This window comes from Cyclopterus lumpus, chromosome 9, assembly GCF_009769545.1.
Source record: "Cyclopterus lumpus isolate fCycLum1 chromosome 9, fCycLum1.pri, whole genome shotgun sequence".
Taxonomy (NCBI): Eukaryota; Metazoa; Chordata; class Actinopteri; order Perciformes; family Cyclopteridae; genus Cyclopterus; species Cyclopterus lumpus.
The window spans coordinates 23,203,821-23,221,215 of record NC_046974.1 but is presented as its reverse complement, the minus strand read 5'-3'; the positions used below and the strand labels follow the sequence as shown (position 1 = coordinate 23,221,215).

The following is a 17,395-nucleotide window of genomic DNA, read 5'->3' as shown; positions in this document are numbered from 1 at the left end:
GGTTTTCTTTGCACAGCGCCCCCTGGTGAGACTTGGGCCGAATAGCACCAAGAATGTGTGTGTGGTTTCATGACGCCTCGCGTGACCGTCAGTGGAGGAATGTCACTCAAGAGCAGCACTTAAGGAACAGGGAATCTACTGGCAGAAACCAAATACATATTAAGAAGTGTGTGGAAAATATTTATGTTCATAATACAGTCATTTCAGTCTGAAATTGGCTGTTCTGCACAATGAGTGCTACTTAATCATTGAGTAAGTGTATTTGACGAATAGTACTTTTTTTACTCGAGTAAGATTGTGAATGGAAGACTTTTACTTGTATCCGAGTATTTCGATACTGTCACACTGCTACTTAAGTAAAAGACCTGAGGACTGCTTTCACTACCCATCAACTGTACTTGGCTCTATAACGTACAGCATAATGAAGAAAGGGGAAAAGAAACATATCCGACGCCTTAGCCATTGCAACTTTATTATAAAGACAATTTAAACTCAAGTACTCAGAACAGCAATGGAATATCATAAAACGCTGTTAATTAAGTGGTTTACAGCAAATGCTTCATTAACAAACATCATGTAATCAGGGTACCATATCAGGACAATGTGTTCAATATTATTGGTTTGTGTACTATAACGTGGAGAATGTTAATACATTCGTGGAAGTCAATGGCAGAAAAACAATTTGATTTGTCCATTTTAGGTTGCATTCTTCATTTGGCACATTATATATATATATATATATATATATATATATATATATATATATATATATATATATATATATATATATATATATATATACACACACACACACACACACACACTTCATTACTCTAATGGTCCTCTGGAGTTAATAGAATTGGCACAACAACAACACTCATTTTAGTTAATACATGTCAAGAGCACATCGGCTCGACACACAATTCACACTGTATCACTCCTTCCCACAGTTGTCTCGTCGAAGCCATGTGTGTATAACAGCCATAATAGTGCTGTGCAATGATGCAGCCTGAAGGAACAGAGCCATTGTCAGGAAGGAAGTTCAGTAACCCTCTCACCACTATAGTCCTATGGGAATGGTTGCAAGTGTAATAACAACTTTATAAAAGACAACATAAGGCACATACAAAATAATGTAATTGGATATAGAAAAACAGAAGTAGTATAATGACACAGTACAAGCAAGCAATCAAGAAAAGGAAAAAAAAGGCCCATTTTGCAGACTACTGGTGTACATTTTCACACACACACACACACAATCAGCTGTAACCGAATGAACAGCATGTTAAAATCAGGAGGCTCCATTTGGGACTCCATTGGACAAGTCCATGGACTTGTCCAATGGAGTCCCAAATTTTGCTCTCCAGACACGCCCTCCTTTTTCACGAGCGATGCGACAGTCCAAAGAGAACAAGCGATGGGCCACAGATGATGCTGTGTCACTCTTGTGACACAGCATCATCTGGCCACCGGCTAACAGGGGCTAAAAATACCAGCGTGCCGCTCCGAGCGAGACATCCAGCTCCCGCCGCAGTCCCCAGCGCCTGCCGAGCGGATGCGCCGACCTTAGCAACCGCAAGGTTGCCAGGGTGAGACGTTTACGTGGCCTTTTCCATTTAAATATGTGGTGATGTGTTGTTTTTTTTAATTTTTTGGGCATTCTTAGTTCACATGCAGACCTTATCCAGTAGAAGAAAAAACACAATTTGGATCAAGGTTTCTACCACTTAAAAGGAAAGCTGACCCCCAAAAGGCAATTGCGCACTTTCTGAATATTTGGAAGCAAGAAGGGCAGAAGAAATCTTGACCATTGGCAACAGAACAGCGTATTTTTTCCAAACTGCATGTACGACAAAGGCCGGTCGGGGCCAAATCTGTCTGAAAGGGCTGATGCTGTTAATACAATATATTAAAACACTGTATGCAGGCAGATGACACTCGAAACTGTGGCAAAGAGGATAATGTGTGTTTCCAAATGTCTTGTATTGTACCACGGATAGTGTGAATCTTTAAGACGGATTGATTCCCCTGTGCCAGACAAGATTTGGAATCAATCGGTTTGATTTGAAGACTGCAGTTTGCAAAGAAGTCCCCCTTTTGCCGCCCGTCTGTTGGGCTCAGAGGGGTGGAACGTTGCAGAATGATCAGAAAGGAATGGAACAGTGGCGAAAGAAGGAAATAAAGAAGAGATAATCCACCTCCGTGAGGTCACTGGCTCTGCAGCCACTGCGTTCTCAGCTCCTCCACCTCCCTGCCGTACCAGTCGTGGAGTTTGGAGAAGCAGCCGGTGCCGGGGGAGACGGGGCTTTCCAGAGACGCTCCTCTTCTCCTGGGCGGCACCGGCGGGGCCCTGGCCCCGTGGTTATTCCCAGGGTCCGTGCAAGCTTCCCAGGCAACACAGGATGCCCCATCGGCAGAGCCGTTGGACCAGGCGGCGGGCGGTTTACTCCACGCGACCCCGTTCTCCTTGGAGCTATCGGAGGGGAGCTGCACCTCATCCTGGAGGCCCTTCTGGGCAGGGGAGGGGCCCGCAGTGGGAGGTGCACTTGATGATGACGAAGACGAAGAAGACGACGAGGACAAGGAAGACGTGGAGGCCCCGGACCTGGAACGGGCCACCTGGTTGCTCCTGGAGGACTTGGGCCTGCCCTGCAGGCCTCCAGCCCCGGCCCCCTGGATCTCCTCCAGCTGCCTCTCCAGCTCCTTCACCACCAGCCGCATGTAGTCGAAGCTGGCCCGCGACAGCGCCTTCACCCACGACTCCATGGCCGCTTGGCTCTCCGCGGCCATCTTGTACACTCGGGCCTTGGCGCAGTCGAACTTGACGGCGAAGGCGAACTCCTCGGCCGACTCGCACAGCTCCACGGTGCACCCCTCGAGCACGATGACGCCAACGGGCTCGCGGGCGTCGCGCTCCTCAAAGTAGAAGAGCATGTTGCCCTTCAGCACGAACCAGCGGCGGTGATACGCCGTGTTGCGCTCGCCCTTCTTGAACAGGAAGCCCGTCTTGTCCGGCGGCGAGTCGCAGGTGGCGTAGTGCGCCACGCTGCGTTCGTTCAGCTTCATCGTCTTCTCCTCCTCCTCAGCGGATGCTGTATTTCTTTTACCTGAAGGACATTGAAAAAGACTGAAGTCATCCCCGAGTTTGGCTGACAGGGAAAAAAAGCTGCAGACGCTGCTACTTAAACTTTCAGTTTATTGACATGGGTTAGTGTAATACACAGGAATGTTCGTCCCCACACACACACACACACACACACACACACACACAGCTTACGCGTGTGTCTCGTATCCCGCCGCCATCCACCAGCGTCCTCCCATCACAGATGGAGATCCCGGCTCAACATGTCTCCATCTTCTTCTTTTTTGTTTAACCCTCTATTCCGAATGAAGGGAAAGACACAAAAAAGAGACGTTACACTCACTTTGTTTGATTTGTTCTCTTCCACCCTGCTCCTAAAAAAGACGGCCAAGTGAGAGGACTCGACGTCCCGTGTGTCTCACACATAAGAGCTGGGGGGATTTGTTCCTTCTTTTTTTTTTCCACCACAAATGATTCACTCTCGAGCGGTGTCGGTCACACGCTTTTGACGCATCAGCACTTTTTGGGGAATTCTTCTCGGGACAGGTTCGCGGACGGCCTCATGGGACACGACGTTTAACGTCCCTGCGCCAACTAGCTTAACGCGTTTCGTGAATACTAATGAGTGTCTAGCGTCAGCGGTTTTTCCCCCAGCAAAGCACGAGCTCGCGCTCACAGCCGAACAATTCATGACAGCATTACGTTGACTTTGGCTTTGTGTTACCTGGACGCCTCCTCCTGTCGGGCTGCTAATCTCCCCGTTGTTTATTATTGTTTCGCCTCCCCCCCTCTGTTATCTCTCTTCCTACTTTCTTTCCTGTTTCTTCCCGTTCACGTGACCGACGGAGTGGCAACATGTTGTGGGTACCGCGGACAGTTCGACCGGGCGGGGTTTGCCTTACCGTCGTGCTGACGAAACGTTTGGTCTCCGGATGAGCGAATAACTAAAACACGCGCACCCAGTCTTTGTCCTTGGAAGGTGGCGTTTCGACAGCTGCTCGTTGCCTAATTTGCATGTGAGGACCGTGGTCTGTCAAAAGCCATTGCAGACTTTGTACAATGTATTAATTATTTAATAGAATATAATTCATACGTGTACTTAGCAGCAAATAATAAAATAAGCACTGAGATATTTATAACTTGAGTAATAGTAATAAAAAAATATTGATTATACGAAAATTCCTGCATCTATTTCGATGTATTGGTCGAAAGATAAATAGAAAATATCCTTTTGTGATTGTGAACTTAATATTTTGGGAATAGTGGAGATCTTTCAGTAAATCACATAAATAATCGATCATGAAAATAACTTAGCAGCCCTGAAAAGATTTAATATGTCTATGTAAAAATACTCCAGCAGCTAAATGTACTGTATTACAAGTTAAAGTACTCATAGACAGCCGTATTGCCCATTTCACTGCAACTTTCAACTTCCAAGGGGAAATTAGTTCTCCAGCCTTGGGAAGCACATGAATGAACATGAAAACATAATGAAATACATAAAACAAGCACAGTTGTATATTATGGAGTATTATTATTATTATTCCTACTAAAAACTACATAGATACAATTTAGTATGCTAGTTTAATCTCTAACAAGGCATCATATATTTCATATGCAGAATGTTGATCTTCAAAGGATGATACTCAAGCTCAGTTCAATAACCTCACAACTGTGGGGTGTACAATGACACACCTGCATTGTTTGGAGTCTCTTGTTACTCTGATATGTAACAACTGATGGATTATTGAATGGGGAAACCATTCCGAGAAGTCTGTGATATTGATAATATTTCCTTTTCCTGTGACCCGGTCCTTCATCTCTAAAGCTCACGACGACGACAGGCCGCAGAGACTTCATTACAAGAGCTTCTGGAAGACGGCCGATGGCCTTTGGTATCAGCCTGCTATCTCGTCACACTAATCTTCAATTAACGAATGCAGCTGCTTGTGTGTTTTGCTCATACTGATTTTCCGGTCACTTTGATTAAGGGTGATGGTCTTGCAGCCCGTTGTTATTTATTTATTTCCTCTGTTTGACTCCCAGCTCATAGATTCTTGACACTCTTGAAAGATTCATTTACAAGAGCATTGCTTATAATGAATGATACAGACAAAGAATCTACCCTTTCTGCACTTGGAAGGGATTGGTCAGTCCAATAAAATAGACACAGAGACACCGGCGTTAAGTGTAAAGTGTTTACTTTTCACAAGTTATTTTCCAGTTTGTGAACACACACGCAACAAAATATCACCCGACGGCTTTCTGAGAACCTCCCATCATCACTCGAAACTTATTTCTGATTGAAGTTTGGCCACAAATTCAGTCTCTGTGTCCAGTGAGAACAAAGAGCTGGAGTTTACAGGTGTGGTGCCTTCCATATGGAGCCGGGCCAGACATGTATTGATCCAAAATGGCCTATTGAAACCTAATCTCTGTTTTTGACAAGTGCTATACGAATAAACTTTATTACTATCATAATTCCATTAACAATGAATAATGGGCCTAAGCAACGCTGGACAGGTTTACAGTGGCTACAAAAAAGAAAACCCTTCAAATGAGGAAATGAGAGGTGGATACTTCTTAACTCCCGTGTTAAGAGTGAACCCACCAACAGACAGCCTCTTCCACCGAAATGCATAGAAAAACACAGTGATGGCAGGAGAGTGAAGAGTTCATTCATTCAGCCCCGCGCCTCCCGTCCCATAAAGCACAACTAGGTATTTGGTTGGTTTACGCCATTATTCCTCTGCGCCTCACACTTTCTTTCCCTCAGTAAAGTTTCTTGGAGGGGTGATTACTGAAGCACTTGTTTATTTTCATCCACACAAACACTATCCTGTTGCTATATATATATATATATATATATATATATATATATATATATATATATATATATATATATATATATATATATATACACATACATACATATACTGTGTATATATATATATATACATATACTGTATATATATATATATATATATATATATATATATATATATAAATAAATCATCCTGCTGAGCCCTGCTGAAAATACACGTTCCTCGAGGGAATGTCAGCTTTCGTCACAATACCTCTCAGTCATCCAACACAATATCAAAAATATCATCTCTTTAAATGTTAAAGTCTCTGTAGAAAAATGCACGAAATATATATATGTATATATATATATATACATATATATATATATACACATATATTTATATATAGATAGATATTAAACATGTTCATGTATATTTGTATACAAAGAAAATTTGATGCAAATTATTACTTCTTCAACAATCCTTTAAAGCTGTAACTATGGCACGATACTTTATCTCTGCATGTTGTGAAAAAAAGAAAAAAAGAGAAAAACATAGCTTGCATGGCGGCAGTTGAGCGCATAGATTGTGACGTACAGTTCACATGATGTCTGGACACAGAGCGCTGACCACGTCTTCATTCACTTCAAACCGCCCCAAACCGCCATCATTGAGCACGTGGTCACGCGTGTACACAATATCGTTGTCTCCTTGTCAGCCGTCCAGCACTCTTTTTGCTCTCCAGACGCAAACAATTACAATTCCTAAAAGGCAAATTCCATCGGTTGGGTGGAGCTATTGATTTCCATCTGAGTTTGCACAGAATAAAAGCCTGTGTCGACATCGATCGAATACTGGCTGACATCGTTTCACCCCGTCTCGCACCTCTCCCGTCTCATCTCGCCGCCTTTACTTCTGATAACAGGTGTTCTCAGCGGCTTTCTCATTTTCAAATTCAACTATTTTCTACGTTACAAAAATATCACCTCCACAGCTATAAATTCATCAATCTGTATAGGCTTCCACCCCCCACCTCCCCGCAGTTTCACAGTAACACAGCCCCGGCTGTGCCTGGAAGTTATTCAGTGCTCAAAAGTTAAAATAAATCTGAAGAATCTCCTGGTGATTGAGAGCCATTGTGCACAATGTAAAAAAAAAGAAAAGAAAAAAGAAAGGTTGATGCTTGGCCTCAGTTCTGGCTCCTCTCTCCCTGATCAACCGGGGGTGGGGGGTGGGGCAATGGGTGCTTCCACTCGTATCTCAAGTACCTCGATGGGCCCTGCAGAGGAGAGAAAAAGAGGAAACACATTAGTGTGAACATCTGACTGCACAAAGGAGAGCCACTTGACAGAACAGCCACAGCAGCAATGGAAATGAAAATATAGCAAGGTATCTTTACCCCCCCCCCCCCCCCCCCACACACACACACGTCATCAAAAGTTAATAATAGGACTGAAACGTCTTGCACAACTTCCTCTTCGGATTAAGAAGCCTCCCCTTTTGTGAGAAGAAAGAAAGCGTTGCTGAGCCTTGTGCCGCTCCTTAAATAGCTGCCATTTTTTTCCTTCTTCCAGCGTTTCTTAGTCAAGTCTTGTTGGCGCTTGAATGAGCAGAGGACCCCATCTGGATCACTGGGGCTCTTGCAAAAAAAACAATCGGATCCTGTTGTTGAGATATTATGTACCTTCCCCGGTGCAGCTGATGCCTCCGACTTTCAACAATCTCCAAAGCAGCGTGAAATCCTCACATTAAGTTTGCCTTCGACTCCAGATCTCTCTCTAAGTTGCACTGAACCCTCTCAGGCCCTTTGACTCTCTTTTTCTCACACACATGGCTGCACGTATACTCGCGCACGTCTTCCCCCCCCCCCCCCCTTCTTTTTTTTTTTGCGCTCTCGTGCACTTTGAAACACGAGCACAAGCATCTCTTTAGCATTAAAATGTATTGAAGTGTGCGCACACATTTCTTGACAAGGACACACACACACACACACACACACACACACACACGTGCGTGCGTGCCCACTCACTTTCTCACATCATGACTTTGTCTGAGTCACATATAGAGGAGCATCGAAACAAGCCAGCGAGCACCCGATTTACTCTTCATTGCTCCAATGTTTGGAAATGTGGGTCATGTTTATTTTGTATTCCAATGAACTTTGCGGCTCCTGTCTCCATCACAGATGTAATGCCTCTATGCGCCCTAACCCCTTACAATTATTTAGCCCCTCATTTTGTTTCATGTTTTCCTCACGACATTTCATTTTCAATGGAGGGGAAAGAAAATAATAAAAATGGAGAAGTAAATGGCGCCCTGCAGGAGCGGGCAGGAGAAAATAGACAGCCGTGTCTCCTGGCAGACTATCAGACGGAGAAACAACAGCTAATTAATATTCACTGGCAAAATGTGTGTCTCACTCGCTGTTTGGAAATGGGATGAAGACAAGGCGGTTAGAATGAGAGAAAAGGGACACACGTGACCGTTGTGCTACAAGGCGACACATCGGAGTAACAGGTCTGCCTTTTACAAACCAGAACTGTAACGATCCAACCATTCGGCTTTGTGAGATTTGATATGTATTATGGACGTCGGCACGTACGTGGAGTTGAAAATGGAGAACAAAGCAACGGTGGAGCAACTGTACAGAGATTTGGTCTGCTCCCTTGAAGGTGGTTTTGCAATTCGAAGGTGAGACGTGGAAGGATGCAGAGGCAGCAGCAACTCCGGGGGAAGAAGAAGTCTGTGAACTTTTTGATTCCAGATGGAAATTGTGCCAGTGGTGTTTTGCTGTACAAAGTGTCAGAGAGGTTGTTTTTTCATAATAGATACCCCGCCCACATATACATAGGGATGCATGTGTGCAGAGAGATTATGCATACAGCTGCTGCCGAGTGGGAGTGCGGCATCACATCCAAGAGGGGAGAGGAAGACAGATATGAAGAGAGAGAGAGAGAGAGAGAGAGAGACACAGAGGGGTGGGCTATGAACTAGAGCTGTGAGCTGTAGGGAGTAGGTCAGTGCAGTTGAGTCAGCCCTGACTCATGATGGAGGCGGTAAAGATCCACCGCCCATTACAACTTCATCCTTTAAGCCTGGAGCACTGGAGCTCAGATCGCCATTGCAAAAAACCTCCTACATCCGTGGTCAGAGGAGCACTAGATTCTGTGTTACAGGAACAACCCGATAACGAGCCGTGGACGCATTGAGCGGCGAGCGGTGAATTCTCATTGTTTGCAACCAGAGCGCCAATGTCAACGTGGTTTCTCCCACTTCCCTTCACTGTGGGAGTCCTTCAACTGCGCCCTCTCCACAAGCAGGAGGTGGCTGTTGAATGTTTAAACGGACTCATGTAAAACACCGGCCGTAATATATGCAACATGTCAAACATATGAGTATGTTTTGACAGCGTGTTTTAAGAACACAGGGACGATTAATAGCGGGATTTTGACTTGAAATTACAGGGCTGAAATTACGTTCCCTTAACGTTAGTAGTATAAAAGTAATGAAATTCCCTATTATAGGGCCGTTTGTACAGCAGCCACTTGTGGCAGTTCAGAAAGTGCATCAACTGTTGTTCAGGTCTTTCAAACAACTGCTGCTTCTCATCTCTTGAGTTGTGGCCTGTCTCGAGTTGTGCACACGAGACAGGTATTTTGTGTTGTGGTGGTACAGTCAGCAAAAGGAGGAAAGTCTATCTCACACGCCGCCTATCTGACTCAATAGAATCAGTGGAGTGCCAGTGGCCAAATACTGGGCAAGGCCTCAAATCTAACGATCAGGAAGAGAGAAAAAAGGAACACATACACGGAGAGAAAAGAAAAATAAGTGCGGATGCCTTTTTACGTTTCAGCCTGTTCCCCTTGATCACGCGATCGATCCCAAGGCCACCGTATCGAATACTTCAACCAGTGCGAAAGTCCCTTATGAGCTTCATTTATTGAGGATACTGGCTGCACTCCATTATGTGGCAAGCTGCTCTGTGTGTGTGTGTGTGTGTGTGTGAGCTGCTGCCAGACTCATTAGGATCCATTAACACAAGGTGAATACAGTAAATGTTCTACACTGTGAGCAATCGTCTTGAGGACCAACATGCGTCCACAGACGCTCCCGCGCAGTTGCAAACTCACAATGCAGCCAAAAAGGCATCAGTCTACCCCCCCCCCCCCCCCCACCCCCCCTCTGCCCCCCCCCCCCCCCCCCACACACACACACACACACACACACACACACACTCTCTAACTCTGTCTCATGGCTGAATATCTACTGATCCCTAATACGGACGCTGATTATATTCATGTAATGTGTTTATGTAACTCTGTAAAGCTGTTCATTCTGTACACATGACATCAATTGATTCTGTCCATCCGGGGAGAGGGATCCTCCTCTGTTGCTCTCCTGAAGGTTTCTTCCCTTTTTTCCCTGTGAAAGGTTACTTTTGGGGAGTGTTTCCTGATTCGATGTGAGGTCCTGGGACAGGGATGTCGTATGTGTACAGATTGTAAAGTCCTCTGAGGCAAATTTGTAATTTGTGATATTGGGCTATACAAAATAAACTGAATTGAATTGAATTTAATTGATTCAGATTAGTGAGGCCAGCGAGGTTGTGCATTGAATTTACTCATCAGCGTGCCGTGTTTCATACCCTGATATTTTCTCAGTCTCCAACCCCCCCGCCCCCCCGGACCCTAAACACGCAAGGTATACGAAAGCACACAACTGCCTCTTTACCTGTCTTCCCCTTTTGGTTGCTAAGTTTTGTCAGTTTGGCCTTTCTCTCCCTATCTGTTTATCATTTAAAAAAATTATGTGCAGCAGCAGTTCAGACCTTTGTCGAGGTTAATGTCGGTACAAAGGCTGTCTGAGGCAGCACTGTTATCTCCTGTACTCTAATCCGGCTAATTAAGGGCATCGCTGGGAGGAAAGCGCTACTATTCTCATCCAACTCCAGGGTATGCTGTCTCTCCGAGTCTGCAAAACTGGCATGTGCTTTTACAAACACCTATATGCACACAAAGCCCCCCCACGTAGCCACAGATGCCGTGACACGTGATTTGAGATGTTATTTTATAAATGTTCGCCATATGCACACTTTGTTTACACACACACACACACACACACACACACACACACACACACAATTAAACGTGCCGCTTAATAAAAGCCAATAAAGAGGAAAATAACGACTCCTCACATAGGCAGCGAGGGGAATAATATTTCTGCTGATTTATATTCCCACGAGGGGTTATAAAGCCCATGTCTTTATTCCCTACGCTCAAGAGCAGAGTTGATGAGCTTACAGGTCACATGGTCTCATAGACAGTACAGTGAGAAATGTCACCAACTGTCCGCGATGACTTGTAATGTAACGGTGCGTCCTATAATAGCTTTTATTGACGCATGTGTGTGTGTGTGTGTCTGTTGTGGAGAGTTACTTCGGGGAGTGTATATGTAGGTGTCGGTGTGTGTGTGTGTGTGGGGGGGGAGATCTTTAGGGCTTTGGATGAAATGTGAGTGAAGCGGGTTTTCTTGTTTCATCCAGAAGGACATGAATTAATTAGAGAGCCCCTCTCTGAAAGAACTTCCTGAGTTTGAGACTCGTTAGCACCGGGAGGAGCTCCCAGACAGACACGGATACGATTTCACAGTTGTCAGCAGTCTTTGGTTAAATGTTTATGGTCCCTGTGCATTTTCCGTCACCGCCCTGCACACACATGCACACGCCCTGGAATTATTTACACTCGTGAATATACAGGACATAAACACATAGAAATGGTATGCAGACAGATATGTGTCAGTGCACACATTCTCTTCCAGACAAACACACTGATACGTGCGCAACCACTCACCGCTTCTTCCTGATCTCCCTGTGTACGTCTCAGCGCCCATGGCGCTGCCTTTTCCTCTCACTTTATCCGTCCTTTGCCCAACTCCTCCTTATCTGCTTGGATAATCCAAAGTTCAAGTAGAAAAGCACTCATAAAGTAGAAAAACACTATGAATGATTCAAGAATGCTTAAGTCAGACAGAACAAGGAAGGGAGGGGGAGAGAGCGAGAGGGCGAGGGTGTTCCGCGTCAAACCGTGGTGGTGGTTGATTTGCGTAGGATAGTTTTCTGGGGCTTGAGGGAGGACGGGTGAGGAGGCACACAAGGTGGAGGTGTGTTTGTTGTCGGCGGGAAACTGTGGCTGACCGAGAGGCCGCCGTTTTCCAACATGAGTTGATGAGGAAGAGGAGGGGAGGCGGAGGAAGAGCAGCAATGCAGCGGGCTGAGCCTCAGGTCGTTCAGCTCGGCCTGGAAGTGTAGTTCCGTGTCGTCGACGTCATACTGGAGGTCGCAGTCCTGGCAGTAGCCGTGGTACTGGACCGTCTCGCTGAAGCGGACACGCTCCCTCTCGCGGGACTCCCTGCCGGGGGCCTTGGGGCATTTGTTCTTTTCGTGGCGGAGGAGGGGCATGGGCCTGGGCAATGTGGGAACGAGGCCCGACTCGGGGATCCCGCCGTCATTGGAAATGAAACACGGCATAGAGGAGAACAAATCCCTGTTTGGTTTCAATGGGAAAACCCTGCCGTTCCTCATCAGAGACCCCGTGGCCTTGGAGATATTCCCTGATAACACGAATGTCGGATGAGGCAGAATCTTGACGTTGTGATCCTCAGCCCTCGGCGGGGTGTGCCTGGGCGGCGGTGGGGGAGGGTGGGGTTTCTTGAACACAGTCAGGACCGCGAGAGGGTTGAAAGAGACCGGCTCGATGAGGGCAGGGGGTTTGAAGACGCAGTCATCGGGGAAGAGCTTCATCTTCTCCAGGCTGGAAGCGGTGGTGGTGGAGCTCGAGCTGGAGTTGAGCGTGTCCGTCTTGGAGCTGTCCGTGAGCCCGTCCTCCTCCAGCTGCAGGTCACCGGTCAGGGTGTCGATGTCATGAACAACCTGGTGACAAGGAGAGGAAACGTCACTGATACAGCTGAAGCCAGGAGTAACTAACACTGAAGTCTTCCTCTCATTGTATTAATAAAAAAAAAGATACACTGCGATTTAAGAAATAAGTGTGAAATGAGATTGAGGTTCTTCATGACAACTGCTGAGAGAGAAAAGAAGTAACACCACAATTTATGGGACCAGCCACGAGCCTGCCAGAGTCTGAACTAAGTGATATAGTACGACAATCCCATGCACCACCAGAGCTGTGGGAAGGAACAACACCAACCCAGTAGCCGGGGCACACAAACTATCCTTTATAAAGCAAAACTAATGTTAGGAATGAATGAAAATGGCATCTTTAACAGTCCACGAGTGCAGAGGGCCCGGACCAACACAGGGACGTAGCCGACAGAAAAGGAGGCAGACGTGGAAAACCAATGAGGACGGTCAGTTTCTTGTTGGCAAAGAATCTGAACAAACGCTGGTAATATTCTGCTGCAAGTGAGCAAGTTCACAGAATAAGAATCACAGTGCAACCAGCAAGAGAGTAAATGAGATCGGGGAAATTTCTACGAACAATATGTGTCCTATTTTCTGACATTCATCACGACAAGAATTCATTCCGAGGAAACAAGCTTGATGTGAAGAAGAGAAAATAGATATTTTTTTCAACAAACAAGACGATCTGCATAATCACCTGAAATCACTCTGCAAGCAATGCAATGTGAATGAGCAAATACTCATGGTAGAAGAGAAGACATACGAAATGCACTATGGCACAGCCCAGTAAATATATTCTGGGGAAAGGAATATTTACCTCGCAGACCATTATTATAAAACTAAACATAAGATGTTGTCTCTGGACCATGTATACAGTAGATATTTAGATCCAAAAGGTGCTTCCTCTGTCCTCCCAGAGGAGATAGTTTTTTCCACAGCCGGCTCGGAGACACATTAACCAGCTGTTGGAGCACACATTGTGTTTGTTGGCCGGGCACAGGCGACAAGCACATAACAACACATAAAGCCCTCACACAGTGCATACATACAGTACAGACATCCACACGTTGAAACGGCCCAAAACCTGCTGAACAACACTTTCTTTCGGGCCCCCAATCAATATGCAACAAACTACGGATTGACAACAACACAACAAACAAGTGATAGACTTGTTCTTCGCCTTCTCCAAGCGGCTCTGGTTATTATCTCCGGTCCCACAGCGGATACCGTTCCGTTTACTCAAGGTAAGCACCTGCTTTACATCCGGGGATGTACTCCTCTCCCATAAATGTGTTAGGACAACACCCGAGAGGAAGGATCCAAATTTAATTCACAATCAATAAATATTGCCCAAAGAGCCAGTATTTTTGGGTGGACGTGATGCTCTGCTGACTAATAACTGATGTTCAATAACAACGCGTCTATGTTCCTCAGCAATTTTTTTGATCTTTCCAAAACCTTCCCATTGGAGAATATATAATAATATTGTTGTTCTCTTCCTGGTTCTCTTTTCCTTTGGTGCAGTTATTATTGCGTTGATGCAAAGAACCAGAGTCAAATATAAATTGAGCTAAGGACATCCAAGTTCATTGTGCCACAGTAAAATAAAAATCTTTACGCCGGCACTCGTAAAATAATTACGACAATGTGCTCATGTTCGTTTTCGGATTCAGTTAAGCTCATCCCCGAGTGAAAGTGTACCCACATTAGCCCGCTGTCGTCTAAGGGTTTTTTAAATGCATGTCCTAAACAGTGGCTTGGGTGGAGGCTGAGATGGAGATGGAGAGAGAGAGAGAGTGAGAGAGAGAGAGAGAGAGAGAGAGAGAGAGAGTGAGTGAGTGAGTGAGTGAGTGAGAAAAGGTGACTGAGAGGGAGAGATGAAGGGAAAGATAGAAGGCCAGGGCAAAGAGCGAGGGCGAAGGAGCTAAACTCTTCATGCATGTCTTTAAAGAGATAATTTGCTGGGACACACATACACAACACACACACACACACACACACACACACACACACACACACTAGAGGCAACACCAGTATCCTAGTGTGCCCCCCCCCCCCCCGCTGTAGACCAGGCAGCTTCTGTGGCAGGGTCCCTCCTCAGAGCCAGGCTGTCTGTGAGTAAGAACAGATAGCTGCATTTTAAAAGGATTATACCCCGAACACTGGCTTTGGTAGTAACACCCCCTCGAGATATGTGTTTATTGGGTGCGGTGTCAGAATAACTGATCCTCTCTACACACAGTCTCCTGCCAGCCAAAATGTTGGAGAAAAAGAAAGAGGTCACACACACACACGCACACACACACACACACACACACAATAGAGAGATTACAATGCCGTCCTGTTCTCATTTATCTGCTCCGCCTGCTGCGAGAGACTGTAAACTGCTGGAAAACACAAAAAGAAGTCTAATGCAGCTCAAGTTGCAAAAACAGAGCGAGGGGAGCAGGGGGGCAGGAGGGGACATATGCTGTGTCGACTAGCCATCCATAATGTAGGAGCAGAAGCTGTGCACGATACGGGTTTCACGACACTGACAGCCTCGTCAGGGCGCGAGGTTCGGCACCGGGCCGGCGTGGAGGCCGCTACAGAGGACTGTATGTAAACATGAAGGCAGGTAAGACCGAGGGGGTGCAGTGGTCGGCCGAAGGAGGAACACTGATTAAAAAGAAGGAAAAAAATAGAATAGTCTTTTTTCTATGAGAACAATTTGCTGTATGACAATAAAAACTAAAACAAGAACACTCTTTATATACTGGAGGCAAATCCCTGAATTATTGCTCTCTGCATCACTGGTCGTTTTAAACGTCCAATCAGAAAAGCTGCTAGAGTTTTGATCTTGAACAAGGATTATGTCATTTATGTGGAGGGAGGAAAGAGGGGAAGAAGGGACGGAGACGAGTGGCTGCGATGAACGCACGATGAACGATGAGAAGAAAAAGAAAGATGGAGATAAAGAACCTGAGAGCCACCACCACGAGAGACAAAGAGAGAGAGAGAGAGAGAGAGAGAGAGAGAGAGAGAGAGAGAGAGAGAGAGAGAGATGTGAAGTTAAGCCAACTGCTCTATTATTTGTCAGCATTAAGATGATGAAATGCAATGCAAAAGCATCTTCCTGGTTCAACCAACTTAACCATTAAATATTAATAGTGATCAGCCAAGAAGCTGTCCAGCCACTTCACACTTCACACCCCACAACCGCCCCCCCCCCCCCCCCCCCCGCCCCCCCAACACACACACACACACACATACACACCCTGCCACATGTTCTCATGTTGGAGATAATGATCACACACATTAATGGGCGTGGGAGGGGAGCTTGTGTGAGCGTGCAGCCTCCTCCTCCAGCAGGCCTGTCCACCTCTCTCTCTCTCTCTCTCTCTCTCTCTCTCACACACACACACACACACACACTATGCTCGGGAGGAGCCATGTCGAGATTGACCCCCAGCACATGGCGTCGTGTGGCGGGGGCCCCTGTTTATTTACCTCTTTGAGCTCTTTGGCTACATCCCTGAGGTCTCCCAGGATGGTTTCCAAATTCTCCACGATTGTCTTGATCTCCTTCTTCACTTTCACTTTGGAGACTACCCCTTCAGCCACTGCGCCAGGGGGCGAGCCCGACATTCTTCGGTTTACGGCACGAGCTAGTTCGCCAAGGATCCAAAGTCAAACCCTTTGGTCGCCGCGCCGCCGCTCTGCCAGCGCATTGTTCATCCGGTCCTCCGCTCCCCGCTTCACTTTCGCTCCTACATCACGGCCGGGACAGAGCGAGGTGTGCGTCGGGCAGCGTTCCGTGTCCACACCGCCGGGCATGCGCAATGGAGCGTGACACCAACAACAACAACAAAAAACAATTTAGCGGTTGTGTCAAAATGTTGTATCATGCTGTCCACAGGTTTCCGCGCCGCGTGTCTTCATGTCCGACGGCAGGCGACGTGCCGCGAACATCCCTCGCGTCGAGGGAGCGCCGAATTCAACATTTCGGGACAGAAAACCCGTCCAACGCGGGGAATCGAAAAGAGAAGGACACGAAGAAGAAAAAGAGTAGTTCACGCAGACAGTTAACGTGGTCCAAACTGTCACACCCGCCGGTCCTTATTGTGATAGTCCGTAATCCCCAGGCATCGATGACACGGGAACACTCAGGGGAGCCGCCAGGTGAGGACGCCCCAGAGGCGGCACTTCCCTCCGGGAAACACTCCGACAGCTCCGTCCTGTCTCCATCGCGCAGCCTTCTTGGAGAGTCTGAGCAGCCGACGTCTGGGCGCAGAGGATGCTCTCGCGCGCGCGCTCTCCCTATCTCTGCCTCGCGCTTTCTCTCTCTCTCTCTCTCTTTCTTTGCCTCTCTCTCTCTTTCTCTGCCTCTCTCTCTCTCTCTCTTTCTCTGCCTCTCTCTCTCTCTCTCTCTCTCTCTCTCTCTCTCTTGGCAGCTAACTATACACTTACATCCCCACTAGCTTTCATTAATACAGTCCAAGCTGTGACGACGTTTACTTCGACAACAACAAAAACATGTCAACAACAATGAACGGTTGCTTTCAAACCAAAGTTAGGGCATACAAAAAAAATCAATACAACAAAGCTAAG

The 17,395-nt window shown here is 46.4% G+C and overlaps 2 protein-coding genes across 3 annotated transcripts; both read right to left on the bottom strand.

The window, feature by feature from the left end:
• Window positions 1-1,343: 1,343 nt before the first annotated feature.
• Window positions 1,344-4,079, bottom strand: pheta1 (PH domain containing endocytic trafficking adaptor 1). 2 transcript variants are annotated; one of them, XM_034542545.1, is made up of 3 exons: window positions 3,985-4,079; window positions 3,278-3,378; window positions 1,344-3,107 (listed from the first exon to the last, which is right to left on the bottom strand). In XM_034542545.1, the coding sequence occupies exon 3, from the start codon at window positions 3,064-3,066 to the stop codon at window positions 2,209-2,211; it is 858 nt and encodes a 285-aa protein (XP_034398436.1). In that variant the 5' UTR covers window positions 3,067-3,107; window positions 3,278-3,378; window positions 3,985-4,079; the 3' UTR covers window positions 1,344-2,208. The 2 variants fall into 2 exon arrangements, with proteins under 2 accessions (XP_034398436.1, XP_034398435.1); XM_034542544.1 differs by lacking the exon at window positions 3,985-4,079 and adding an exon at window positions 3,807-3,973.
• A 2,024-nt stretch (window positions 4,080-6,103) lies between these two features.
• Window positions 6,104-17,102, bottom strand: prr16 (proline rich 16). Its single transcript, XM_034542599.1, has 3 exons — window positions 16,295-17,102; window positions 11,736-12,814; window positions 6,104-7,165 (listed from the first exon to the last, which is right to left on the bottom strand). Exons 1-2 carry the CDS (start codon window positions 16,430-16,432, stop codon window positions 11,963-11,965), a joined length of 990 nt encoding a protein of 329 aa, XP_034398490.1. The 5' UTR covers window positions 16,433-17,102; the 3' UTR covers window positions 6,104-7,165; window positions 11,736-11,962.
• Window positions 17,103-17,395: the final 293 nt, after the last annotated feature.

What these genes read in the sequence shown, in the direction of transcription:
- prr16 (XM_034542599.1), bottom strand. Translation starts at nt 16,432, where the DNA reads ATGTCGGGCTCGCCCCCTGGCGCAGTGGCTGAAGGGGTAGTCTCCAAA. An exon ending in TAGCCAAAGAGCTCAAAGAG is followed by an intron (nt 12,815 to 16,294) that starts GTAAATAAACAG and finishes CCTTGTCACCAG; the next exon opens with GTTGTTCATGACATCGACAC.
- pheta1 (XM_034542545.1), bottom strand. Translation starts at nt 3,066, where the DNA reads ATGAAGCTGAACGAACGCAGCGTGGCGCACTACGCCACCTGCGACTCG.